The sequence below is a fragment of the Ilyonectria robusta genome, assembly GCF_021365365.1.
Source record: "Ilyonectria robusta strain PMI_751 chromosome Unknown BGZ61scaffold_1, whole genome shotgun sequence".
Lineage (NCBI taxonomy): Eukaryota > Fungi > Ascomycota > Sordariomycetes > Hypocreales > Nectriaceae > Ilyonectria > Ilyonectria robusta.
Genome location: NW_025764435.1, coordinates 22,952 through 46,606, shown reverse-complemented (window position 1 = coordinate 46,606; position 23,655 = coordinate 22,952). Strand labels below are relative to the sequence as shown.

The 23,655-nt window shown below is 54.4% G+C and overlaps 9 protein-coding genes across 9 annotated transcripts; 4 read left to right on the top strand and 5 right to left on the bottom strand.

The window, feature by feature from the left end:
- Window positions 1-305: 305 nt before the first annotated feature.
- Window positions 306-1,871, bottom strand: BGZ61DRAFT_339214 (serine incorporator/TMS membrane protein; the record flags this gene model as incomplete). The annotated part of the gene is made up of 3 exons (XM_046239206.1): window positions 306-1,608; window positions 1,668-1,747; window positions 1,821-1,871. The coding sequence occupies 3 exons, from the start codon at window positions 1,869-1,871 to the stop codon at window positions 306-308; spliced, it is 1,434 nt and encodes a 477-aa protein (XP_046111450.1).
- A 707-nt stretch (window positions 1,872-2,578) lies between these two features.
- BGZ61DRAFT_436760 (major facilitator superfamily domain-containing protein) lies at window positions 2,579-4,914 on the top strand. The gene is made up of 4 exons (XM_046244030.1): window positions 2,579-2,898; window positions 2,968-3,965; window positions 4,025-4,158; window positions 4,215-4,914. Exons 1-4 carry the CDS (start codon window positions 2,806-2,808, stop codon window positions 4,694-4,696), a joined length of 1,707 nt encoding a protein of 568 aa, XP_046111449.1. The 5' UTR covers window positions 2,579-2,805; the 3' UTR covers window positions 4,697-4,914.
- A 687-nt stretch (window positions 4,915-5,601) lies between these two features.
- BGZ61DRAFT_524909 (PGAP1-like protein-domain-containing protein) lies at window positions 5,602-9,072 on the bottom strand (the record flags this gene model as incomplete). Its single annotated transcript, XM_046252679.1, has 2 exons — window positions 5,602-8,445; window positions 8,524-9,072. The coding sequence occupies 2 exons, from the start codon at window positions 9,070-9,072 to the stop codon at window positions 5,602-5,604; spliced, it is 3,393 nt and encodes a 1,130-aa protein (XP_046111448.1).
- Window positions 9,073-9,229: 157 nt separating this feature from the next.
- On the bottom strand, window positions 9,230-9,719 carry BGZ61DRAFT_436756 (uncharacterized protein). The gene has a single exon (XM_046244029.1). It carries the CDS (start codon window positions 9,631-9,633, stop codon window positions 9,316-9,318), a length of 318 nt encoding a protein of 105 aa, XP_046111447.1. The 5' UTR covers window positions 9,634-9,719; the 3' UTR covers window positions 9,230-9,315.
- A 1,895-nt stretch (window positions 9,720-11,614) lies between these two features.
- Window positions 11,615-15,233, top strand: BGZ61DRAFT_377190 (uncharacterized protein). Its single transcript, XM_046242574.1, has 3 exons — window positions 11,615-11,936; window positions 11,993-12,089; window positions 12,182-15,233. The coding sequence occupies exons 1-3, from the start codon at window positions 11,904-11,906 to the stop codon at window positions 15,172-15,174; spliced, it is 3,123 nt and encodes a 1,040-aa protein (XP_046111446.1). The 5' UTR covers window positions 11,615-11,903; the 3' UTR covers window positions 15,175-15,233.
- Window positions 15,234-15,389: 156 nt separating this feature from the next.
- BGZ61DRAFT_488373 (uncharacterized protein) lies at window positions 15,390-17,292 on the bottom strand (the record flags this gene model as incomplete). The annotated part of the gene is made up of 3 exons (XM_046250100.1): window positions 15,390-16,808; window positions 16,861-17,056; window positions 17,126-17,292. 3 exons carry the CDS (start codon window positions 17,290-17,292, stop codon window positions 15,390-15,392), a joined length of 1,782 nt encoding a protein of 593 aa, XP_046111445.1.
- Window positions 17,293-17,698: 406 nt separating this feature from the next.
- On the top strand, window positions 17,699-19,368 carry BGZ61DRAFT_524906 (uncharacterized protein; the record flags this gene model as incomplete). The annotated part of the gene is made up of 3 exons (XM_046252678.1): window positions 17,699-17,977; window positions 18,035-18,493; window positions 18,547-19,368. 3 exons carry the CDS (start codon window positions 17,699-17,701, stop codon window positions 19,366-19,368), a joined length of 1,560 nt encoding a protein of 519 aa, XP_046111444.1.
- A 14-nt stretch (window positions 19,369-19,382) lies between these two features.
- On the bottom strand, window positions 19,383-20,793 carry BGZ61DRAFT_581975 (uncharacterized protein). Its single transcript, XM_046256270.1, has 2 exons — window positions 20,260-20,793; window positions 19,383-20,176 (listed from the first exon to the last, which is right to left on the bottom strand). The coding sequence occupies exons 1-2, from the start codon at window positions 20,557-20,559 to the stop codon at window positions 19,430-19,432; spliced, it is 1,047 nt and encodes a 348-aa protein (XP_046111443.1). The 5' UTR covers window positions 20,560-20,793; the 3' UTR covers window positions 19,383-19,429.
- A 378-nt stretch (window positions 20,794-21,171) lies between these two features.
- Window positions 21,172-23,351, top strand: BGZ61DRAFT_524904 (SWI/SNF complex protein; the record flags this gene model as incomplete). Its single annotated transcript, XM_046252677.1, has 4 exons — window positions 21,172-21,283; window positions 21,339-21,407; window positions 21,473-21,897; window positions 21,945-23,351. 4 exons carry the CDS (start codon window positions 21,172-21,174, stop codon window positions 23,349-23,351), a joined length of 2,013 nt encoding a protein of 670 aa, XP_046111442.1.
- Window positions 23,352-23,655: the final 304 nt, after the last annotated feature.

Genomic DNA, 23,655 nt, shown 5'->3' with positions numbered 1-23,655 from the left:
GTGCTGGTTTAGAGAGAGGACATTGATGTTTGCCTAGCAATTTGTCGCCCACGGACTGGTGACCGAGACCTGCATCGGAGGGGCCTTTGGCCGGTGGGGCTGAGATGACGAGGTAACCGCTTCCTTCGATTCAGGTCATATGAGCCGTCGTCACGCCCGAATTGATGATATAGAAATTCCATTGCGTTCTATAAGAATGCATATAACCATATATCTAGAGGGCCAAGAAATGCGATTACCTAGTTATGAAGACAAACACGCAAACGCTGAACCACCCCAACTCCTACGATATGCAGACAAAATATTTAGGAAAAGTCGAAGCGATCGGGCAGGACAATGGGTGCCACCAGGGTCCAGGTGTACATTCCATAGCAGATCCAAGAGCTAGCAATTTTGACATAGCTTGCCGCATAGGTACGACCAACGGTGGCGAAGTCACCCTCCTTGGTAGCTTCCTCAAAGTTCATTGTCAGCAGCGTGGCGACCCACGCCGTGGCAAGGAAGAAAATGATGTGGAAAACGGTGTAGTTGTACTGGGTTTGAGATCGCTCGTCATCGTGGGACGAATGATCACCAGCGTCGCTGTCTTCGTCGTCGGAGAGCAAGGCCTCGGCGGGGAGACTGCCCTCCTCGACAGCACGACGAAGAGCCTCGGCGCGCATCTCACGGCGGGCGGCAGGCTGTTGTGTCACGAGATCGTGCTCATCCTCTTCCGGAAGGCGGATGCCATTGGAGTTACCGAGGCCAAGGCTCTGAGTCGCAGCTCGAGTGGTCGTGTAGGCTACCGTTAGCATGGTGACGATGGCACCAATGACAACAGACGTGGTACGGGTGCCCTGCGCGCGAACCAGAGGATTGCACTGTTTGTCATCAGGCTCCATTGACACGGCAGACATGGTAAGATAGGTGCAGTAAACTGCCACCATAGCGGCCTGAGCCAACCCGGCCTTGGAGTTGTACTCTTGGATGGAGGGGTTGACGGAGATGACGGAGACGGCGAGCCAAAGCACGAGGTTGATAGTGATGGCGGCCTGGTTCAGGGAGCAAGGACCTCTGGCGAAGAAGACATACTGGACCACAGTCATGGCGATGGAGCCCAGGTACATGCCCAAGGTAGATCCAATGAGAACGAACCTCCAAACCCTCGAGTCGGTTTCCTCGATCTGCGCCAGACAGTATTCGGCCCAGTTGTGAGCCAAGTCAACGAGTAAGATAAGGCCCAGCATCAAGAATAGCATGGCGCCAGCAAAGGCAATATAGTTGCCCCAGAAGACGAAGAACGGATCAGGGATAAGGAAGGACATGACAACCAGGGCAAACCAGGCAATGATTTTGGGGCCCCAATAACCGTTTTGAATAGCGGCGCGGGGGTGTTTCGAAGATGAGACGCCGAAGAGCAAACCAGCGAGGATGAGATGGAAAATACCGAGAGCGAAGTTGATGCGGTGGACGGCAACCCACCCGTGGCAGCTGCCGGTGGGACAATTGATCTTGACATAGTCGAGCATGAGGTGTTGCAACTTCTCAATGGCCCAAGGCGTCAACATTATCCATGCAATGATGGAATTGACGAGAAGCAGCAGCGCATATCCGACACGAGTTGCGACACTGTTGAGGTATGGTTAGCTGGCGGGATGGTAGGGCTGGTCATGTTCATGTTGTCGTACCTGTTGCCGCATTTTCCGCAAGCGCTGCAGACCATGGAACAGGTTGCGGCGCCACAGCAGCTGGCCGCAAAGGACATGATCTATTGGACGGATTTGCGCGTTAGTCTGGGATAAGAGGATTGCTGGCAAGGAAAAGGTATTGGGAGGGCGTACGGTGGTCACGCTCGGGACCGCCAGCAGCGGCAGCGACAAGAGCGCACCCATGGCGTTGGTATGGCGCGGGGAGGCAGCGATGAACGGCGTGTCTAGGTCGGAGAAGAGGGCACGAGCAGGGAGCAGGAAGCCCGTGGACGGGTTGGTTTCGCGGAGGTGGTGGTGTCAATTAGGTGTAGAGGCGAGCAGCCTGGGCGAGATGCAGCCTGGTGATGTTTGCGATTGCGTAGGTGGAGTCGGGAGATGGAGGAGGCGGATGCGACGATGAGGCTGGTGTCGACGGCCGAGATGGACCGTGGCCCGGTTCACGTGAGATTACGTCATCTTGGTGCAAGTCTGGGCGGTTGCAGCACTGGGTACTTGTGCTGCCTTACGTAACAGAACATGTGGCTTGTGGTGGCTTGTGGTGGCTCGTGGTGGCTCGTGGTGTGTGCCCCCGCGAACAGCGCTAGGTACTTGCAGTCTGGGGCATGGCACAGTACGAAAACAGTCCAACACGGGAAAGCGGAGAGCACAGCGGGAGCGCAGCAAGAGGCAGGAGCAGGCGCGAACCAGCGGGCCGGGAGTAATCACAAGGCCCACCCTCGGGACCTTCTGGGCTGCCGTTGGGTGCGTTCCGCTCTCGGCGATGGGCACGCGCGTGCAGATACGTATTCAGGGCGTCGCCAATCAGCTCGCGCTATTTCCACCGCGGCTTTGATAACGACATACGTACGTCCTGCCCCTGTACTCCGTGTATAGTCCGTAATACCGACTAAGATACCCAAGTTACGTAGTCGGGAATCAGTTCCATCCTCAATCTCCATCTCCATCTCCATCTCTCGTATCGAGTAACGCGTCCATCCTTTTGTGATTCTGCTTCTGGCCTCCCTACTTGCATCTTTAGCTCCTCATTTCCTTTACGTTTCTTTTTCTTCTCGCTTTCTCCTCCTCCAGATGGTCCACGTGGTCGTCCCCCTCTAGCGATCCCCCTGCCGCCAGCATCATGCACCAGCAACAGCAGCAGCGACAGCTGCACCACGCGCGCATCGTCGCCAGCGTCGCCGCAACACTCATTGCGTTGGCCTGTGGCACGAATGTAGGACCTCTTCGCTTGTTCGACCGCCTGGAGGCGGGCGGTTCCATCCATCGCTAACACCCGGTCAAGTATGTCTACTCGGCATGGGCACCGCAGTTCGCCGAACGACTCCGCCTCTCGTCGACTGAGAGCAACCTCATCGGCCTCTCTGGCAACCTAGGCCAGTACACCATGGGCGTCCCTATTGGCATCATGGTCGACCGGCGCGGTCCCCGACTGGCCGTCCTCGGAGGCGCCATCCTGCTGGCTGCCGGATACTTCCCCCTCCACCAAGCCTACGACAAAGCCTCCGGCTCCGTGCCGCTGTTATGCTTCTTCTCATATCTGACTGGCATGGGCGGCTGCATGGCGTTTGCTGCTTCTATCAAAACGTCTGCGTTGAACTGGCCCCAACGCCGTGGTACCGCCACGGCCTTTCCTCTCGCCGCCTTCGGCCTGAGTGCCTTCTTCTTCTCCCTCGTCGGGTCCCTCCTCTTCCCTGGTGATCCCAGTGCCTTCCTCATGCTACTAACCTGGGGTACTTGCGGCATTACCTTCGGTGGATTCTTCTTCCTCAAGGTCCACCCTCACTCCAATTATCAAACCGTCCCAGCGGCAGATCACCAACAACACACTCGCCAGGACTCCTCTGACGAGCCCAAGACCTACCGCGCTGCCAATGCGGTGGTTGAACCTGGTATGTTATCTAATTCCAACACAGAGAGTAGCACCAGCTCCACCTCCTCACCCTCGCCCGCTTTCGCATCCACCTCCGCTTCAGCCTCCGCCTCCGCCTCTGACTGCCCCCTGGATCCAACGGCCGTTCCTCGAATCCCATCCGAGCCTGATAGTGGCCGTGTGGTCACTGCTGAGAACCCCGAGGACCCCGAGGCGGGTGAGACGTCATCCTTGATGTCCCGCCCGACGTCACAGGCCGGCGATGATGACCCACTCGTAGGGAACCATATTGATTTTGATCGATCTCACCGAGTAGACATTCGAGGTTTCACCTTGCTGGGAACCCTGGGCTTCTGGCAACTCTTCGCCATTATGGGAATCTTGGCTGGTGTCGGAATCATGACAATCAAGTATGCAATTCATTCTCTACCATACGCCCCGAATGAATCCTGCTGACTTGGCATGCCAGTAACATCGGTAACGACGTGAAGGCGTTGTGGATGCACTACGATAAATCCGTCACCAACGATTTCCTCATTCAACGCCAGCAGATGCATGTGTCGACCCTCTCCATATGTAGTTTCCTCGGTAGACTATCTAGCGGTGAGTTCCCCCTCGTTACTCACCCTCGCTTTTCCAGACTCTCACATCGTCTTTAGGAGTTGGTTCCGATTTTTTGGTCAAACGTCTGCATGCCAGCCGGCTCTGGTGTCTGGTTGTCGCCTGCGTCGTCTTCTTGCTCGCTCAACTTTGTGCTCTAAACATTGCCGACCCTCACTGGCTTGTAATTGTCTCCAGCTTGTCCGGTATAGGCTACGGCTTCCTCTTCGGTGTCTACCCGTCGATTGTTGCCGAGACATTCGGCATCAACGGGCTCAGCCAGAACTGGGGATTCATGACACTTTCCCCTGTCATCACGTCTAATATTTTCAATATCTTCTACGGCAAGATTTACGACCAGCACAGCGTGGTCCAGCCAAACGGTGAGCGATCTTGTCTTGATGGCCTGGAATGTTATCGTTCGGCATACGACGCCACCCTGTTCGCCTGTGCTGGTGGACTGGTCATCACTTTGTGGGTCATTCGCCACCAACACAATCAACTCCTCCACGAGAATAGCAAAGGCGAAGAGGAGGATTAATCGGTACAATAGCGAGTATGGAGATTTAGAGGGGGTGGGGTGATTTGGCATCAATTTCATGCACTGCCGGCGTATGGTGTATAAGATATGGCTTGGGTATGGTCATTTGGTCACTTATGGAAAGTGTAGACTGGTGGAGAACGTGGGCGCCATTAGATGAGGACGGGAGCGGTTGCAACAATATCAGAGTATCTTAGCCAAGTTTCTTTGAGTTTATGTGTCAATGGATGTACCGGTTCAAGATTACAATCCCTCGACTGCTTGGCAGTCTCCTCTCGTGTGCGTGGTATCTAGTTGTATGCCCTGGCTGATTCGACACCAGTCAATCGAAGCCGTCCCTCAAAGGCGGAGACATTTGATTCATCGAACTCTCGCCCACCAAGCTTGACATGAAATCCATCCATGATGCCACGGCCAACAATGGCCGACTATTCAAGACACATTAAAATGAAGAAATTCCCTTTGTCTGGAAGATTTAAGACTCCCTGGTCTTCCCTCTTCCCCGTCTACCAGTAGAACGCCGAAGTAATGCTGCAAGTGCAAAGTAACACTAACGGAAGCACACCACCCAACTTTGCCTCTTTGGAGGCTGCAAGACGCTGACTCCCCGACAATGCAAGAAAAGAAAAGAGGATTAAGGGACAGGATCCGCGCTCAACGATGAGAAAACCAGGATTCGGCGGTGGTTGGAACACAAGAGGCCATCCGAAGTGAGGCCGTTCGAATGACGAAATAGACAAGGTATATATGGTAAGGAAAATGAGGGTATCCTTCGGTCAAAACGAGGAAGCTCGCATGCTGTCCGCTGGTGGTGCATCGGACGTATGCCGGTACTAACGTCGCCACGAATGCAAAGTAGGTGGAATTGAAAAAGAAAGAGATCTTCAGTCGTGTGCCTGGTGTCGTCAAGGGGATTTTCCGCTCTTCTCAGAATCATTGGTGTTGCCTTCAAATATGGCGCCAAAACCGCTGAAGGACCAAGAGTCGCTCGTCGAATGCACTACCACCAACCACACGGCAATAATGTTTACCAAATAGTGAAGCATATATGCATGAGACACCCCATACACTGCCGCGTACAAGGCTGTCACAAAGAGCAGGACGCTAGTGACGTGTCGCAGCCAACTAGTCAGCTGCGGGACCATCTTGCCCGTCGTCAGGTTCTCCACAAGGAGAATGAACGGCATGATGGAAAGAACGTTGTGGTGTGATGAGAAGGGAGTGAGCCAATGAACCGCCAGGTTTCGAATCCAAACCGCCAAGATCGGTAGATTAATAGGAAGAATCCAGAGCATTAGGAGGAGAATGGAATGGGCGTAGTGATAATAGTTAGAGTTGGCGGTTGACGATATGGTGGCATTGATCCGCAGGGCTCGAACAACGCTGAAGAGCTGTACAATACACGCCACGAGATAGGCGAACTGGTATGGAATGAAGGTTGAGACCAAAAACAAAAGAACAGCCGTCGTAATCATGCGTCGCCTCGGTGTAGATGGCACAAACGCGGGCGATCTAGTACGACCTTGCTCATCGGCAGCGCCCAAGAGAACACGTGAAATGACTAGGCTGTACAACAGACCAAAACTCTGCGTCAAGACGAGCATGAAATAATGGAGGACGGTGCAAACTCCAATGCAGACGACGCCGATCAAGGGGACCAGGAACCAGAAGAACGGGTCTTCGGTTCCAATCAAGCTCTCGTGTTGGTGAAAGTTGACACCTGACGTCGTTACGGTGCTTTGGTTCAAGAGCCGGCCCAATCCGGCAATTGAGGCTCCGCTCAGCGACGTGGACAGAAGCGTCAACGAGAGAAGCAAGAGTGGAATCGATTGTCGAAGACACATGTCCAGGCTTTCAGAGAAGGAAATGAAGACGCCGGTGTTGTCATATACACGAAACTGCTTCCGCAATACCAATGTGACAGTGAGCAGGGGGAAAGCAGCGAAGACTGTGCGATACCGCATGTACAGTTTCCCCAAACTTCCCCACGGATCCGCTTTAATCTTCAGTTGGAGATTTGCATGACAGGATGGATCGGTCCAGATTTCCAAGGTAAGGCCATTTTCAGATCGAGATTGCAATGGCGGTGGTACGTAGGGAGCGACACCGTGAAGACTGATGGCCACGCTCCGTGCATTGACAAAGTATTTCGACTCGTATGGCCGGTCCAAGTACTGTCGCACTAACGGGCGGAAGAGGGCGTGGTCCAGCTTGCAGTGAGAGCTTGTAATCTCCAGGTTATAGGCGAGCAGAGCTGATTGCAGAGATGGGATGTTGACTTCCACAGTCATCGGTCGATCGGCAGGAAGTTCCAATGACGCTCCGGCCAAGAGGAGCCTTGCAAGGCCAATGTCTTCTTTCTTAAAGAAGGCCGACTGATCGCTGAATTCTGCAATGACAAAGTTGCGTGTGCTGGAAGCAGCCTTTTCCACGATTGCGACAAATTGGTGATCCGAAACCTGGTCCAGGTCATACTGAAGATACGAAAATGGTGAAATTTCGCGCTCCCTGTCGAGGTAGAATGGGTTCTGTGTCCATGAGGTTGAAGCCGGAAGGAGGATCAAGTCTGAAGCAGCGTTCTTGCAGGCGAACCTCGTCGTTGGGTGGCTCTTGTCAACGGAAAGATCTATTTGAAAGGAGTACAGTGAGTTGGCCTGTCCCGAATGGGAAGGGAAGACGTTGCAGAAGAGAACTTCCAACTTGCCGCTCTCTCCAGCTTCGTCAAGCCGCGCGTCGGTGAGAAGAGTGAAGCGCTTGGACTCTGGCGAGCCTTGTGGGGGGATTGGAAGCAGATGCGCCTTGGGTGTTGACTGGTGTCCGAGATTCTTCAGAATCAGTCGCTCTCCAGATGGAAGGATAGAATTGGAAGTGTCATCTAGTGTGACAAGTGTTGTTGCTTCCTTCAGACCAAGATCCCTCTCTGTTGCTGATTCCATGCCCGTCAAAAACCTTTTCTTGAATACCCTCATTCTATCCGCCCGCGGTTTCGTTTGTGATGCGCGATGAACGTCAACGATGTCATACAGTGTTCGTGCGACGACCTTTCTGAACTGGTCACACCAGAGTATTGCTTGATGATCCATGCTTGTCCAGACTGTCGGAATCCCGGTCGTGAAAGCTGTGAAGCCGTGTGTCGGCGGCACAAGAGACTCGAGACTTGTATAATCTGAGGGCACAACTGTGTCCAGACCCCCACCAGCTATCGAGACAAGAGTGACATGCCACAATGGGTTGTTGTTTGCCCACTTCTGTGAGTAGGCACGCCTCCAGTAGTCGTTGATTTCGTCATAAAGCTGCACAATCTGTCCGTCAAAGGTAACAGGAGGACGGGCATGGGGCGCAGACATGGTGATTATAGTATTGATAGAGTTCGATTGGTAATTGGCCTGGACGAGCATCGCTCTCGCAACCACACCGCCCATGGAGTGGCCAAGTATGATTACTGAGGTCGGATCGGGGAGGTGACCGTCTCGAGTCTTGCGTTGGGGATCCGAGTAGAGAGAGAGGATATACCGAACAGCTTCGTTGAGGTATTCGGCTTGGTCCAGCAAGGTCTGGCCGTGGAAGGCGGTAATGTCTTCGTTGAAATCGACGGTAAAGAAATCGAGGCCCCGAATTCCGGCGTCCAGTGCAGCATTATCGTGCTGAAGATTGTGATGGAAGAAGTTTGCTGCCTCGGATGCAATCGGACGGACCTGCTTATAGCTCCCTGCGTTGCCAGGAATGAAGAGGACGGGGATTCCACGAAGCTATGAGAGGCAGTTTGGTTAGTTGGTGTAACAGAGTGGCTATATGCAACTCTGGGCAAAAGATGATATTGAACATACCTTGTCCTCCTCGTCGACTCCTTGTTCGCGATATAGATACAAGGAATATTTGGTAGCAAAGCGAGTGTGTTCGGTATCAAACTCGGAGAAGTGCACGTATGAGGGTCGCATGTAGGACATGCGACAACCTTTTGGATCGAGTTGGCGGGTCACGAGAGACCGAAGGATGCCAAAGAGAAGCGCCATACCCAGGGCGGAGGTAAGGAGGACGAGAATGGAGATGGGCGAGGAGCGACGAAAACGGCGTGCCGGAGAGGGTGACTGGGGCGGCGTCCTGGCGAGTGCCATATTAGGAGTGGACGGAGCGGCGAGTGAGGTTTGCGTCATTGCGGTCGTCGGTAAGGGATCGTCGCGAGCATGGCCGTTGCGGCCATTGCGACCATTTGATTGCTTCCAATTGAGACTGCTTGGGCGCCTGCTCCTAGCAGAGGATGGGCGTGAACTCAAGCCGGACGGGCGCGTGCTAGGACTCGGGTCGGGGTCGGGGATATCGGAGTCGAGAGAGGATTCGTCACCGTCATCGGCCGACCCTGAAGAACGCCTCTTCATGGAGAAGGCGCGTCGAGACTCTCCAGGAGCCTTGGAGCGAAGGTATGGAGAATATCAGAACAGCAGTCGGGTTGCGTGGTTATGGCAGGTGAGGGACGAAGTCGACGAAGCGGGAGGATATTTGAGATCCAGAATGAGGGCGAGAGCGAAGACGACAACGACGACGACGACGACGACGACGACGACGACAACGACGAAGAAGAAGAAGGTTGGCCAGGTTGGACGGTTAGATGGTCGTCCAGGTTAGCTAAGCTCGGGGCAACAGCAACGGCGGCAACCGCAGTAGCAAGCCGGAGCAGGAGCCAGTAAGTAGAAGCAGGGGGGGCTGGCAAAGGCGCAATCCAGGCCACCAGCAGCAACCAGCAGCAACCAGGTCGAGCGAGGGAGAGGGAGATGGAAGATGGGGCGGCGAGGACAAATCAAACGAGTGTGAGGGTCTATCGCACAGGGACCCGGTGTGTGCGTTGGCCTCCAGGGAGCTTGATGGCCTGAGAGGATGCTGGTCGAAGCGAAGCTGCGAGGAGAGGGCCACAGCGACAGCGACAGCCACAACGATGGCATCGGCAACGCACGTTAGCAGCGAGGGCAAGACCGAGGAAGTGGAGGACGACGACGACGACGACGCACTAGCAAAAGGCGACACATGCTGTGTGGGTACCTGGGTGCTTGGTGCGTCGGGGCGGGTGGGAAATTGGCTGTTGATGGCTTCTCAGTCATCCGAGCCAGCCAGTTAGCGGCGAGTCTCCCCTTTTTCTGGGTCAACGCCCCCCCCCGAAATGCCTTTGCACATAATAAACTCGAGTAATTAGGGGACCTGTCCACCAATCCATCCATCCACCAGTCCACCGCCAACATCATTCAACAACCTTCTTCTTCTTGTTCTTGTTCTTCTTCTTCTCCCGCCTGCCAGTATTACGCCGTCTATCAAATGTACCCACTAAAGTTGTTTTCCGGTGCTCGCTACTACATAGTGTCCCGTCGGCGGCAATAGCTTCAGGCCTGGTCAGCTAAGGTCCCTAATAAGGAGCATTGTAGGTGGGTAAACCCGGCATCTCATCTCACTGACGACGGCTGAACCTACGGGCGTATCGTTCGTTCTGCACCGCCGCCGCTGAAGACCAACCAGCAAGCTCGCCTCGTACTTCGTGCTTCGTACACCCGGCTTTTCGGCCACGTGCCCGGAACGAAAACCGAGAATACGAGAACAAAGATTCGTATCGTATCGAGGCTAATTGCTGTAATTGTCGCCGACGGTCTGGATTCTGGAATCGAAAATCGATGGCGTGCCTCGTCCTACTACGTACGTGGCCCTGGTTTCGAAAAGGTGGAGTTCGTACCCAGAGTGCCCGGACAGTATCCACCATCCTGGGGATATCTCCTCTGGCGAGAGCACGAGGGTCCAAGGGCACGTCCGTCAACCTCAGGGATAGACCACAAGAGAAATTCAATGCCAAATGAAACGGACCATGCCTGCCTATCGGCTTAAACCCCCTGGGGCTATGTCCGGTCGAGGATCCGGGAGGCTTAGCCACTGTTTTGAACAAACTACCAGAAAACCACCAGAAGCAGCCAAGAACACGAAACGGCCTAACTTAGGTACTTCTTCCTGACCCCATCGAGTTGCCTCTGCCACGGAGTGCAAAGTAGATTGGTACCTACCTATTAGCCGGTAGGTAGCCAGCCAACCGCAGCTCCTGGAATTAGACCTGACCTCAACTCAGGCCTCGTATCCCGCCCACCTTCTGCGCCCTTTCTTCCCAGCCCCGCCACCGAGCTGTCAATTCCCAGGTTCTTCATCGCTGCTGGCAAAGCCAAGTCCCAAGCGAGGCTTGATATCTGCCCGATCGATCGAAACTTGGCGATGCGTCGGTCCTTGTCACTTCCGTCAATCCCGCCTCGTCACAAGCAGTTAGCAGCCGCCTGCCCTGCTCGCTCCGGCCAGTCAAGATGAACACCGCCCGTACGAACGGAGTCCCAAAAATGATCAACCAAATGATCAACCAATATCAGGCGGCTGGGGGGCTAATCACCGCCAAGGTGGGTTGACTGTCTCTGGCTTCTGAGAGCCCGGATTAACTATTTGTGTACGGATACAGCGTGGCAGAAACAGAACCGGCCACGCTCGGCATAAGATCGCCAGTCTTCAATCAATTAAAGTATTAAGCTTCATTGCCGTGGTTTTCACTCTATTCTCTCGTTGACGCTTATGCACGGATTGCTTCGATTGACTCAAAAATGATTGTGGGCGATGATGCAAAGTTACCCGAATCTAGAGATGCGGCGTAAATGGCCCGTGTTATTGCCGTAGGTAGGTGGACCTCAATGGCATTCTCCCCAACTTCCAACCTCAAAGCTAGAGGTATCTTGTTACGTAGATTAAAGCCTCTCAAGGTACATGGTAGTTCGCTACATAGGTATGTATCCGCAGCCACCATTATCTAGGGAGGAGTTCACTTATTCCCTGGCCTCCACACCTTCGTGCCTACGCCGAGCACTCTGAGTCAGGAGGCGAGCCAAGTCTTTTCTGTATATACACATATACCGTATATATGCATCACTCGAATCCCTACACCACCCACCCGTCTCCACTTTACGCGTTCTGACTCTCAACGCGTTCCAGTCAAGCGCGGATACAGTAGACCTCTGGCGTGTGAAGAACCATCAGCCTCGACAGCCAGCCTCACATCTTGGCTCATAGCCTTTTCTCATTTGACCCCATGAACTAAAAGAGATCTGTTGCACTACTCATCTAGCCCGATCTTTCATGACCCAGCTCTGATCAAAGCCAACTAAACCGTCATCGCTTTCGTGAGCCATGCACAAGTTGCACCATGGCTACCATCAAGCAGATTGATGGGCGCACGGTAAACATTGCCGCTCTAACACCATAAGACAATACGCAGCTAACATCTGGGTTTAGATCCATCAAATTCAGTCTGGCCAGGTCATTGTCGATCTCTGTTCCGTAGTCAAGGAACTCATTGAGAACAGCATCGATGCGGAAGCAACTAGCATAGGTATGTTCCCTCAATTCGCTTTCCCCACTTGTCTTTCATCCCATTCAATTGTTGAACCGCCAGTTGATTTGTACTAATATGTCTTAAATCAGATGTCCGTTTCAAAAACCAGGGCCTTGATCTGATCGAAATCCAGGACAACGGGACTGGAATATCATCTGACAATTACCCATCCGTTGCTTTAAAGCATCACACGTCAAAGCTCTCGTCTTACTCGGATATCGCTTCTCTCCAAACATTTGGCTTCCGTGGTGAAGCACTTGCCTCTCTCTGTGCTTTGTCTGTGCTTTCCGTGACTACTTGCCAGGCTTCCGAAGTCCCCAAGGGCTCAAAGCTCGCCTTTGAAACTTCTGGCAAGCTCAAGAGCACAACGGTCGTGGCCGCTCAAAGGGGAACCACCGTCTCTGTCGAAAATTTGTTTCACAACCTGCCTGTTCGACGTCGAGAACTCGAACGGAATATCAAGAGAGAGTGGCACAAGGTCATCGCGCTCCTCAACCAATATGCATGTATTCAGACGAACCTCAAGTTCAGCGTATCTCAACAGCCAACCAAGGGAAAGCGTATTCACCTCTTCTCCACTAGAGGGAACCCTACCACTCGAGAAAATATCATCAACATTTTTGGAGCAAAAACGATGACAGTCTTAGTGCCCCTGGATTTGAAGCTGGAGATGAAGCCGTCCACTGTTGGCCAGAGCTTGCAGGCGGGCATCAGTGCCACCCGCACTTTCGGGGATGTCCGGGTCGTTGGCCATGTCTCACGGCCCGCCCACGGTGACGGTCGACAAACGCCAGATCGTCAAATGTTCTTCGTCAATGGAAGACCATGTGGCCTGCCACAGTTTGCCAAGGTGTTCAACGAAGTATATAGATCCCACAACTCCTCTCAGAGCCCCTTCATATTGGCAAATATTCAGCTGGATACAGACATGTATGATGTCAATGTCAGTCCCGACAAGCGAAGCATCCTACTGCACGATCAAAACAACCTTCTCGACACGCTCCGGGACTCTTTAATGGCCTTGTTTGATTCACAGGACTATTCGATCCCCACCGCCCAGCTTCTAAAACCCCGACAGCAAGAAGCAACACCAACCATAACAAGCCCCATACCACCCAAACCAATTACTCACTCGACAGCCTCCAGCGACGACTCTGGCCAGGATTCGCAGTCGGAAAGCGAAGCCAGTGAACTCAAATCCCCTGTTGGCAGGATTCCTCAAGGAAGAGCGATAACCATGGGGAGATCAAGGTCCCTGGCAAAGGATGCACACGGCCAAAACTTGATTAGTCGATGGGTCGAGAGCAAAACAGGAAGTCGGCCCGCCAACAAACTCAAGTCGCCTTCAGCTGTCCCTGAAGTGCCCGAGAGCCGAGCTATGGGAATGGATGTCGATGGCCCGTCAAGGTTGACAGAGTCCTCAGACAGTGACGAAATCGAAAAGCCCAGGCCGGTCAGAGACTTCAACAAAAGACTGGCAGAATTCAGTACAAGGATCCCCAGGGTAGTCGAGAAGGCATCCGTTCCCTCATCCCCCTCATCTGAGGAGGCTCTTGGTCATGATGAAGCTCAAGACAGCGCTACTCAACCTGTTGATGAGACGGAGTTAGACTGCGATGCTGAAGTTCAAGCGCCACCATTATTCCGCATACGGGATACGCCTGTAGTCACCACCATGAGCGTAGGTGATAACATAGAAACCAGCAGAATGGATACATCACCGGAACCGACTGGCGGAGCTATTCCTCCAGGACGGGGTACTGTCGAGGAGAGAAGCCCTAGTGATCACCCAAACCCGTCATTTGGGAATCGCCTGACACAATTATTTTCTGCCAGTAGGAAAGGGCAGGATGAGAGTATTGCTCACGAGATGCTTTCAGATGATGAAGAGCGAGACAACGACGAGGATGACGAAGAAGAACTTGGCGAAGAATCTGACAAAAACTCTATTAATATCCGCAGCTCGCCAAAGCATTCGAGAATCAATTCGAAGAATGCACAACCTAAGAGTATTGATAATGGCACGATCGACGACAGCGACAGAATCGATGATAGCCCGTCCAGCCCCAAGTCCGATTCACAACAGGATAAAGCCGAGGTCGACCCCCAGGAGGTGGATGAAAGTTCTCAGGTCCCCAAGGCCTCCGCTAGGCCAAGCACGGCAGAGCAGAGAGACCTACCCTTCAAATCCGGGGTGCGAAAAAAGGACGCCACCTTTCAAACAGTACAGCACCTCCGGATCGATGAAAGCACGTTGCGATCACGATTGACAAACTGGACTAAATGTGTCCCAGTCAATAGCTCACACACCTCAGGCGAAGATGGAGTGACAGATCTCAACGCTGAAGATGCTGAAGAGAAGCTCTCACTGGCCATCTCTAAGGGGGATTTTTTTAGAATGCGGATTGCGGGACAATTCAATCTAGGGTTTATCATTGCGGTTCGACCAGCCAAAACCCAGGTGGGGGATGAGCTAGAACCAGTCGAGGACGATGAGTTATTCATCATCGATCAACACGCCACTGATGAGAAGTACAACTTCGAGAGACTACAAGCGACAACAGCAGTGCAGTCCCAAAGGCTTGTCCACCCGAAACAACTTGAGCTGACTGCTCTTGAAGAGGAGGTCGTGATGGAAAACATGGCGGCTATCGAGGCCAACGGATTCAAAATCGACGTTGATACGAGTGGCGATGAGCCAGTTGGCTCGAGATGCCAGCTGGTAGCCTTACCTCTCAGCCGCGAAACAACGTTTACTCTCACTGATCTGGAAGAGCTGATATCACTGCTTGGGGACGAGTCTTCCGAGTCTAAACACATTCCACGTCCATCCAAAGTGAGGAAGATGTTTGCTATGAGGGCATGTCGGAGCAGCATCATGATTGGGAAGCCTTTGACAAAAGGTCAGATGGAGACGTTGGTGAGGCACATGGGGGAGTTGGATAAGCCTTGGAACTGCCCACACGGACGACCTACAATGAGGCACTTGTGCAAGTTGCAGTCGTGGGATGAGAAGGGTTGGAAGGGCGACCGACAAGCAGACTCTGCAGTGACATGGCGGTCGTTCGCCCAGGACGAGTAGCCGGACGATTATTTCACGACATCACTTCACAGGTCGACAGAACATGACTCAAGGGGCAACTAAGTCACCATCCATTCCATACATAAATTAGAAACTACCAAAATCGCGCCGTTCGTCCCATACCCACATCCAAACCGCATTATCCAGACCGACCTGCGACCATCTTACATATAAATTCATCAAACAAGCGCCATGTGGACTTTTTATATCCTTACTCACCACTCGTCCCGCCCGAACCGAGTTTCGTAGACAGAGAATCTATTCCCAGCAGTGCCACCCCGTCCTTCTTCAGCCACCTTGCCGCTGACATTCCGTCGCTCGTAAGCTCCAGACGCATACTTGGAGTCAAAGTCGTTACCCGAGGAAACCTTACGGTTGTTACCAACTATGACGGGTGGTGTTGCACTCTTAAGCTCGCCATATGGTCGAGAGTAGAAGGACTCCTCCGTTTGGATGGAACTCTGTCTGTTTCGAGCAGAGGGCTTCGCCAACGCAAAAGCCGGCTTCTCATCGGCAATGTCCTGGCTGGCACTAACACGTCTCGTGTTCGAACTAACCTCGGACAAGGAGTTGCCAAGGGGGTAGAAAGGTGTCTTAGCTCGAGGAGGAGTAGATCGCTCTGTTTCTGTCGGATTCAGACGTAGAGGATGAGGGCGGAGCTCACCCCCGAGGTCGGCCTCATCATTATGGATCTGAATGTTTTCATCGCCATACTCGTCCTCAGATGAGTCGTCGTTGTAGTATCGCTGAGTAAGGGCCTCGTAAGACTTGCTGCCCCGGTTCTGGGCACTCGTTTTAGATGCCGCCATCTCGCGGTTCCGCTGGTTAGTTCGAGAAATGAGCGAATCCGTAGGTACCCAAGTCTCAGTGAATTTGGCTGGACGAATCTGGCTGTTCCTGTTTGAGCTGCTCGGGGGTCGAGAAGAGTTCGGATCATTCAAGGGGATTTCTGTATAAGAATCGCGATGGTATGACGGAGCAACAGAGGTGCGCTTGGTATCTCTAGAAGCGATGGAGTCACGAAATCCAGGAACCTTGGAAGCAATCGAGTCGCGAGACCCCGGGACTATCTGGTACTGCCGAGAGGTTCTGCTTCCGATAGTGGTGCTAGATCCGGTCCGCGTATGCATAAAGGGAATAGATGGAGGTGCTTCAACGCCATTGTGGGGATGGCCCGAGAGTCGCCGGGAATCGCGAGGGGTGGAAAGTCGGCTGTCTGCATCCATCGTGCTGAGTGTGGAGACAGAGGACTTGGCCTTCTTGTGTTTAGGTCGGGCCGTCAGATTGTCCTCAAGCGGGTTCATGTCTGGGGGCATGAGACTGATCTTGCGGAACATCCATCCCAACCAGAGCGAGGCAGACAGCGATATTAAGTGAAGGCCACCTGCGCCGATGAAAGTGTAATAGACGGCTGGCACGAAGGTGTCCATGAGGTGCTGATTCGCAAGAACTGTCTTCCAGCTGTCCCCCTTGTTGTGCACCGTTAGAGCACAAAAGGCATAGATGGGTGCGGCAGCTACATCCGTCATTGCGGAAAACAAGTGGTAAGCGGATGACGAGGCGGGAGGTCGTCCAGAGGAATCGCGGCAGAGGTGGTAGATGGCATACAAGCAGTGAGCCGTGGCGACAGCAGGCTGTGGGATGGGTCAGCTACGCTTCTATTGCATGATGGAGTTGCAAACTCACCGTGATCTTCATGATCCAGCCAGTCACCGACTCAATTTTGGTCATCAGAATCACCAGGACCAAGATTCCGACAGCGCCCACAAGCTCGAGGACGCGAAGCAGAAGCTGGAAGTGGCGCAGCCACTTAATCCAACTCTTAATGCGAGGGCTCATTGATGAGTAGTTGTTCGATCGGTATGAAAGAACCATGTGCGCACTATCAGAAGCAATTAGAACCAGCTTTCGTACCCGCGCGGCCCTTTGAGGCGTTGGCGATGCCACTTACTCTGGATGCCGGTTAAAGGTGACGAGGGGTCCATCTGGCTTGGGCTTGAACTTCTTGGGCTCCCAGCTCGCCCTCGTGACGGCCTTAGGATCGAACGTAGACTCTGGGTATCGCGCATCGTTGCGCTGGACGGCACTGTACATAAACGGCTGTTGCGCACCACCCATGGTGAATCGCGGGCGCGCTGTTGCGCTGCGCCTGCGCCAGACACTAATAGTGGATGTGCTGGAATGAGGCCGACGAGACAAATCGGCCAAGTTGCGAGATTCGAAGCGGGATGATCGGAATGCGACGCTCGACGGGCTCCGGGTGGTTCCAAAATCGAGGTGGGAGAGTAATGGGGTGTGTCTCATCTAAACTTGGTGGTTTGGTTTGTGTGGACACCATCTTAGTTGCATGCGGCCCCGGTCGCCACAGCAACGCCTCGGAGGTCAGTCCCCGATGCACAACCTGACTATGTACCGAAGGCCGATAACGCGAGGTAATGCGGCGGATCGGATTGGAGCCCCATCTCGGCGGCAGCGGCATTCTTCTCGCAATGTCTGTCGACTTCTTCATTCACCCCCAATGAAGATGCCGTTGAGAACTGCACGGTCGCCCGGTCTTGCGAGCCAGCTACGCGGGTTCGCCCGCAACGGCCGGGCTTTTTCTTCTGGCCCTCGGCGGCAATCCTCTCGATCCCCGGATTTGCCGTTCCGTCTTGCGGTGGTCGGTTCCGGCCCCGCCGGCTTCTACACGTCGTACCGGGTCATGGGCAAGATCCCAGGCGCCCGGGTCGACATGTACGAGAGCCTGCCGGTTCCGTTTGGATTGGTCCGTCACGGAGTGGCGCCCGATCATCCAGAGGTCAAGGTGTGCGATGTGGATATCCAAAGCGTCCAGCTAGCAGTTGTTAATGTGTGAGAGTAGAACTGTCAGGAAAAGTTCGACGAAATCGCCTCGTCACCCAACTTTACCTTTATAGGGAATGTCTCCATCGGTCAGCCGGGCCACTCCGCCCAGCATTGCACTGTTGAGCTGAAATCGCTATTACACAACTACGACGCCGTACTGTTCTCCTACGGCGCATCGGAAGACAAGAAGCTGGGGGTTCCTGGCGAGTCGACTCTTAGCGGTATATATTCGGCGCGCCACGTTGTTGGTTGGTACAACGGCCTTCCGGATTGTGCCGGCCTAGACTTGGATCTTACTCGCGGTAACGAGGCCGTCATCATCGGCCAAGGGAATGTCGCTCTCGACGTCGCGCGGATGCTCCTCGAAGACATTGATGTGCTCAAGGGGACGGACATCACGGAACAAGCCCTTGCAAAGTTGGCTGAGAGCCGAGTCAAGAGAGTCCACGTTGTCGGAAGACGTGGACCGATGCAGGTAACCACACCCTCCCGGCCGGCGCGACGATCAGTTCCTCACACCGTCTCCAGGCCGCATTCACAATCAAGGAAGTTCGTGAGCTCATGAAGTTGTCTCGGGTAGAATTCCACCCCTTCAATCGGTCCCTTGTACCGGCCGAACTCAAGAGCCTGCCGCGTGCGACGAGACGACTGATGGAAGTATTGGTCAAGGGTTCGCAAACTCCGCACGAGGCGGCCTCCAAGTCCTGGTCCCTGGATAGTTGTCTGTCTCCAAAGCACTTCTTGGGGCATCAAGATTCGCCCTCCAACGTTGCAAGCACGGAATTCGATGTCACGGAGCTGTCTTCTCCATTTGACCCTCAGTCATCCGTCAAGTCAACTGGGGAAACGGTCATCTTGCCCTCCGACATCGTCTTTCGATCCGTTGGCTACAAGTCCGTTCCCCTTCCAGGTTTCCATGATGCAGGTATCCAGTTTGACGATCGGCGCGGTATTATATGCAATGACGGCTTAGGTAGAGTGACACGCCTAGTGTCCCGCACCAATGCAGAGGATGTCAAGAACCAGAATGTTCCCGGGCTGTATTGCGCTGGGTGGGTCAAAAGGGGACCCACTGGAGTCATTGCTTCAACCATGCAAGATGCCTTCATCACAGGAGATGCAATTGTGGAGGACTGGCTTTCAGGTGCTCCCTTCGGGAATGCCTCATCTAAGCAAACCATGAACGGGTGGGAGGAAGTGAGGAAGGAGGCCGATGCATCCAACGGCAGAGCTGTTGCTTGGGGTGACTGGCACAGAATTGACCAGGCAGAACGGGAGCGAGGGAAGAAAGCTGGAAAAGAGAGAGAAAAGTTCACGAGCACAGCTGACATGTTAGCTGTCCTTGGATGAGGGCTAGTGGGAAATTTTAACTTGTTGTATAACACCTCACTCCATATGTGTATCATAGACATTACGCGCTCTTGACCTTTTCCGTCAACTCGGGCACCTTTTCGAACAAATCACCAACAAGACCAACATCCGCGACCTGGAAAATGGGTGCGTCACCATCCTTGTTGATAGCAGCAATCACCTTGCTGTCCTTCATGCCAGCCAAGTGCTGAATGGCGCCTGAGATACCAACAGCCACGTACAGCTGAGGGGCAACGACCTTGCCAGTCTGGCCAACCTGGAGACTATTATCCGCATAGCCGCTATCAACGGCGGCGCGGGAGGCTCCGACGGCGGCGCCAAGGGCGTCAGCCAGAGGAAGCATCACATTGTCGAAGTCCTCCTTGGACTTTAGGCCGCGGCCACCAGCCACGACTCTACCAGCGGTAGCCAAGTCAGGGCGGTCGGACTTGGCAAGGTCCTCAGACACCCACTCAGTAGCCGACTCGACCTTGGGGTCAACACCGTCTTCAACAGTCGCAGATCCTGACGCGAGGTCGGCAGGGGCGAACGCGGTCCCTCGGATGGTGACAAGCTTGATGAGGTCCGACGATTCAACAGTGGCGATAGCGTTACCTGCGTAAATGGGTCGGACGAAGGTGTTCTCGTTCTCAATGGCTGTAATGTCGGAAATCTGTTGCGAATCGAGCAAAGCAGCAACTCGAGGCAAGAGATTCTTGCCAAATGCAGTGTGGCCAACGATGACGTGAGTGTAACCGCCCTTCTTAATGTTCTCGACGAGAAGAGGAGCGTAGTTCTCGGGGAGTCCCTGGTCGAAGGTCAGTATGGAGAGAGGGGCAGGATTACAAGGGGGGGGGGGGGCGGGTATGCGGTTGCGGTGCCATTCCTGACCTTGTCATATGCGCCGTTCTCCACGGCGATAATCTTCTCGACGCCGTCGACCTTTGCAGCCTCCGCAGCGACACTCTTGATGTTGCTACCAGCGACAAAGCCGTGCACAGCTCCACCTAGCTTCTGGGCCGCCGTGAATGCGCTCAATGAGCCACGGTTCAGCTGTCCGTCCCGCTGCTCCAAGATGGCTAGGGTCGACAACAGTCTTTGGCGGGCATGTGCGCTGAGGTTCAGAGCTGGCGCCCGGCCAATGACGCCGGAGGCTTGAGTCGCCAGCACTCGTCTCGCAGAGGGAAGCATATTGTTTCAAAATTTGGGTGGAATTGGCCAAATTCTTGCTCGAAGAAACGGAGTTTGGGTGCTGGGGGGAGAGCTTAGAAGAGGGCAGTTGAAGACGGCGACGGTTGGTGACGGCCCGAGGTAGCGTGCGCCGACTTGTTCGCGTGGGACTCCGCCGTCATCGGCCACTCGCCGGGATTGCTCGGTTTTGCAGCCAACTTGCCGAGCCGCCGAATCGGAAAAGGCAATTGAGAGCGAATGCCAGCAGGTGGTTGCGACAAGCACGTGCTGATGCAGGTGATACCTCACGTGATATTGTTGTACCACGTGACCCCGGTCAACCTCCCTAGTGCCTCGCGGTCTTGGTAGGTATGCACTGAGGATGCAGCAGCCAGCCCCGTTGTCGTCGCGCCAAAATTTCTCCAAACGCGACCTATCATTGCCAGACTCCATCAGGATCACGACGCTAGGCAACGAATTCCCGACGACACATCAACCAACCTCTGCGCAAGTTGCTGCGTGATCTTAGGCCTCTTCAGCAGCTGCGCGACACCCCTTGTCTCACGCGCGCCCGATTGACCTGCCTCATCCCCGTTCGCCTAGTGTTGGCAGCCTACCGCGACTGTCATCAAGATGGACGACTCCGCGACCTACGGCTCGCCTGGCAATGGCGCATCGCCCAACAGCAATCCGATCCTCGCACAACCTCCCCTACAGCCTGAATCTGGTTCTGGCGATGGCGAAGGTATGCGCGCCCCCATAGACAGCTCCCTGGTTCGTGACACTGACGCGGTATGCAGATGTCCAGATGTCCGAGGGTCTCATGAGTGAGGCCAACATCAAGCAGGATAGCACAACCCCTGCTCCAGGTACCACATCCCCTCACACGCACACTCACATGATCCATCGGATGGACATTGCGCTGACCTCACAGTTCGCGGTGACGAAGAGATGAACGACGCGCCCGAGGACGCCAAGAATGGCGCCGCCCCAAGCGACGCGGCCGCCGCAACTGATGGTCAAGATTCAAAGTCAAAGGAGACGATCGAGTCCGCTGCTCGCGAGCACCTCATCGCTCAAACCCACGCTATCGTCCTACCAAGCTACAGCACCTGGTTTGACATGAACGCGATTCACGACATCGAACGGAAGGCCATGGCCGAGTTCTTCAACAACCGCAATCGAAGCAAAACCCCAGCTGTCTACAAGGACTACCGCGATTTCATGATTAACACCTACCGCCTCAATCCAATTGAGTACCTCACGGTGACGGCTTGTCGCAGAAACTTGGCTGGCGACGTCTGCGCCATCATGCGTGTCCATGCCTTTCTAGAGCAATGGGGTTTGATCAACTACCAGGTATGGCCCTACGTGTTGGGAGCTGAAGCAACCCTAACCAGAACCAGGTTGATGCCGATCAACGCCCGTCCCATGTTGGCCCGCCTTTCACCGGACACTTCAAGATCATTTGCGATACTCCTCGGGGTCTACAGGCATGGCAGCCTTCGGCTGACCCCGTCGTTCTAGAGGGAAAGAAGAGCCAGGACACTGATAACAAAGCCACTGCTACCCCCTCTACTAAGGTCGATCAAAACCTCGGGATCGGACGCAACATCTACGAAGCCAATGTCAAGGGAACCCCCATCAGTAAGACCGAGGGCAAGGCCAATGGTGAGACACCGGCCACCAACGGCGTCCCTGGGGCGGATGATGCGACCAAGACACCCATCACCAAAGTCAACTGCCACCAGTGCGGCAACGACTGCACTCGAATATACTATCACAGCAACCACACGGACGCCAACCCCAAGGCTAAGTACGACCTTTGCCCCAACTGCTTCACCGAGGGTCGTCTACCTGCGAACCATACGAGCAACATGTACGTCAAGATGGAGAACCCCACCTACACGTCTATCCTGGATCGAGATGCCCCATGGACGGATGCAGAGATTCTACGCCTCCTGGAAGGGTTGGAGCGATTCGATGACGACTGGGGTGAGATTGCAGAGCACGTTGGAACCCGCACGCGAGAAGAGTGCGTCCTCCAGTTCCTGCAACTGGACATTGAGGAGAAATACCTCGACTCGGAGGCACCCATCAATGCGCCGACGGGGCTGTCAATGCTCGGCCCTCAGCAAGGACAACTTCCGTTCAGCCAGGTTGACAACCCCGTCATGTCTGTGGTTGGATTCCTCGCCAGCCTTGCAGACCCAGCCAGCACGGCGGCGGCTGCCAACAAGTCAGCCGATGAGCTTAAGCGGAAGCTCCGCAAGCAACTAGACGGCGATAAGTCAAGTGAGGATACAAAGGCCAATGGCAACAGCAAGGAAAAGGGTGATTCGATGGACCTGGACATCCGACAGGAAGTAACGACGACAACCACCACCACCACTAAGACTACTGCCCTGGCTTCAATCCCTCTGGCTTCGATAGGGGCCCGGGCCGCAGGCTTCGCATCACACGAGGAGCGGGAGATGACGCGGTTAGTGTCGGCAGCGTCTAACGTGACCCTTCAGAAGCTGGAAATGAAGCTCAAATACTTTGACGAGATGGAGGCGGTCCTGCGGGCGGAGCGTCGAGAACTGGAACGGGCACGGCAACAGCTCTTCCTAGACCGACTGGCGTTCAGACGGCGGGTGCGGGATGTTCAGGAGGGCCTCAAGGCGGCGGCGAATGCCGGGGGTGACCTGGGCGCCCGCATGGCTCACGAGGTCATGAACGATGGAGAGCGACTGAGCTTTCAACCGGCAGTCGGGGCGCAAGCCGTGCCTCCGCCAAGCAGCGATGGTCAGGTGAAGAGTTACGAGGCGTAGATTGGCTGCGGCACTAGGAGTGAGGGAGGATCGGGGACGAAGAATACGGAGCGGAGAGACAATTTGACAGATTGGGATCAAGTCAACGGCGGCGTCCGGATGGCGCGTGGGGGCAAGTGTATTGATTGGACTGAACAAACCTCTGCAGGACATGGCAAACTGGCGCGATTGAGACGAATGGGACGAGACGGGAGAACGGTCTCGTCGGGGGGAGAAGGCCCCTTGACGACTTGCAATGGCTGGCCACGTCAAGCTAAATAGCATATTGGCGCGGGCACATTGACAAGGGGGTAGATACGCATGT

Bases quoted from the DNA above. Each gene is read 5' to 3' on its own strand.
- BGZ61DRAFT_377190 (XM_046242574.1), top strand. From the start codon at position 11,904: ATGGCTACCATCAAGCAGATTGATGGGCGCACG. The intron at 11,937-11,992 runs GTAAACATTGCC...ATCTGGGTTTAG, and splicing joins AGCAGATTGATGGGCGCACG to ATCCATCAAATTCAGTCTGG. The intron at 12,090-12,181 runs GTATGTTCCCTC...GTCTTAAATCAG, and splicing joins TGCGGAAGCAACTAGCATAG to ATGTCCGTTTCAAAAACCAG.
- BGZ61DRAFT_581975 (XM_046256270.1), bottom strand. From the start codon at position 20,559: ATGCTTCCCTCTGCGAGACGAGTGCTGGCGACTCAAGCCTCCGGCGTC. The intron at 20,177-20,259 runs GTCAGGAATGGC...ACCTTCGACCAG, and splicing joins AGAACGGCGCATATGACAAG to GGACTCCCCGAGAACTACGC.
- BGZ61DRAFT_436760 (XM_046244030.1), top strand. From the start codon at position 2,806: ATGCACCAGCAACAGCAGCAGCGACAGCTGCACCACGCGCGCATCGTC. The intron at 2,899-2,967 runs GTAGGACCTCTT...CACCCGGTCAAG, and splicing joins CGTTGGCCTGTGGCACGAAT to TATGTCTACTCGGCATGGGC. The intron at 3,966-4,024 runs GTATGCAATTCA...TTGGCATGCCAG, and splicing joins GTCGGAATCATGACAATCAA to TAACATCGGTAACGACGTGA.
- BGZ61DRAFT_436756 (XM_046244029.1), bottom strand. From the start codon at position 9,633: ATGCCATCGTTGTGGCTGTCGCTGTCGCTGTGGCCCTCTCCTCGCAGC.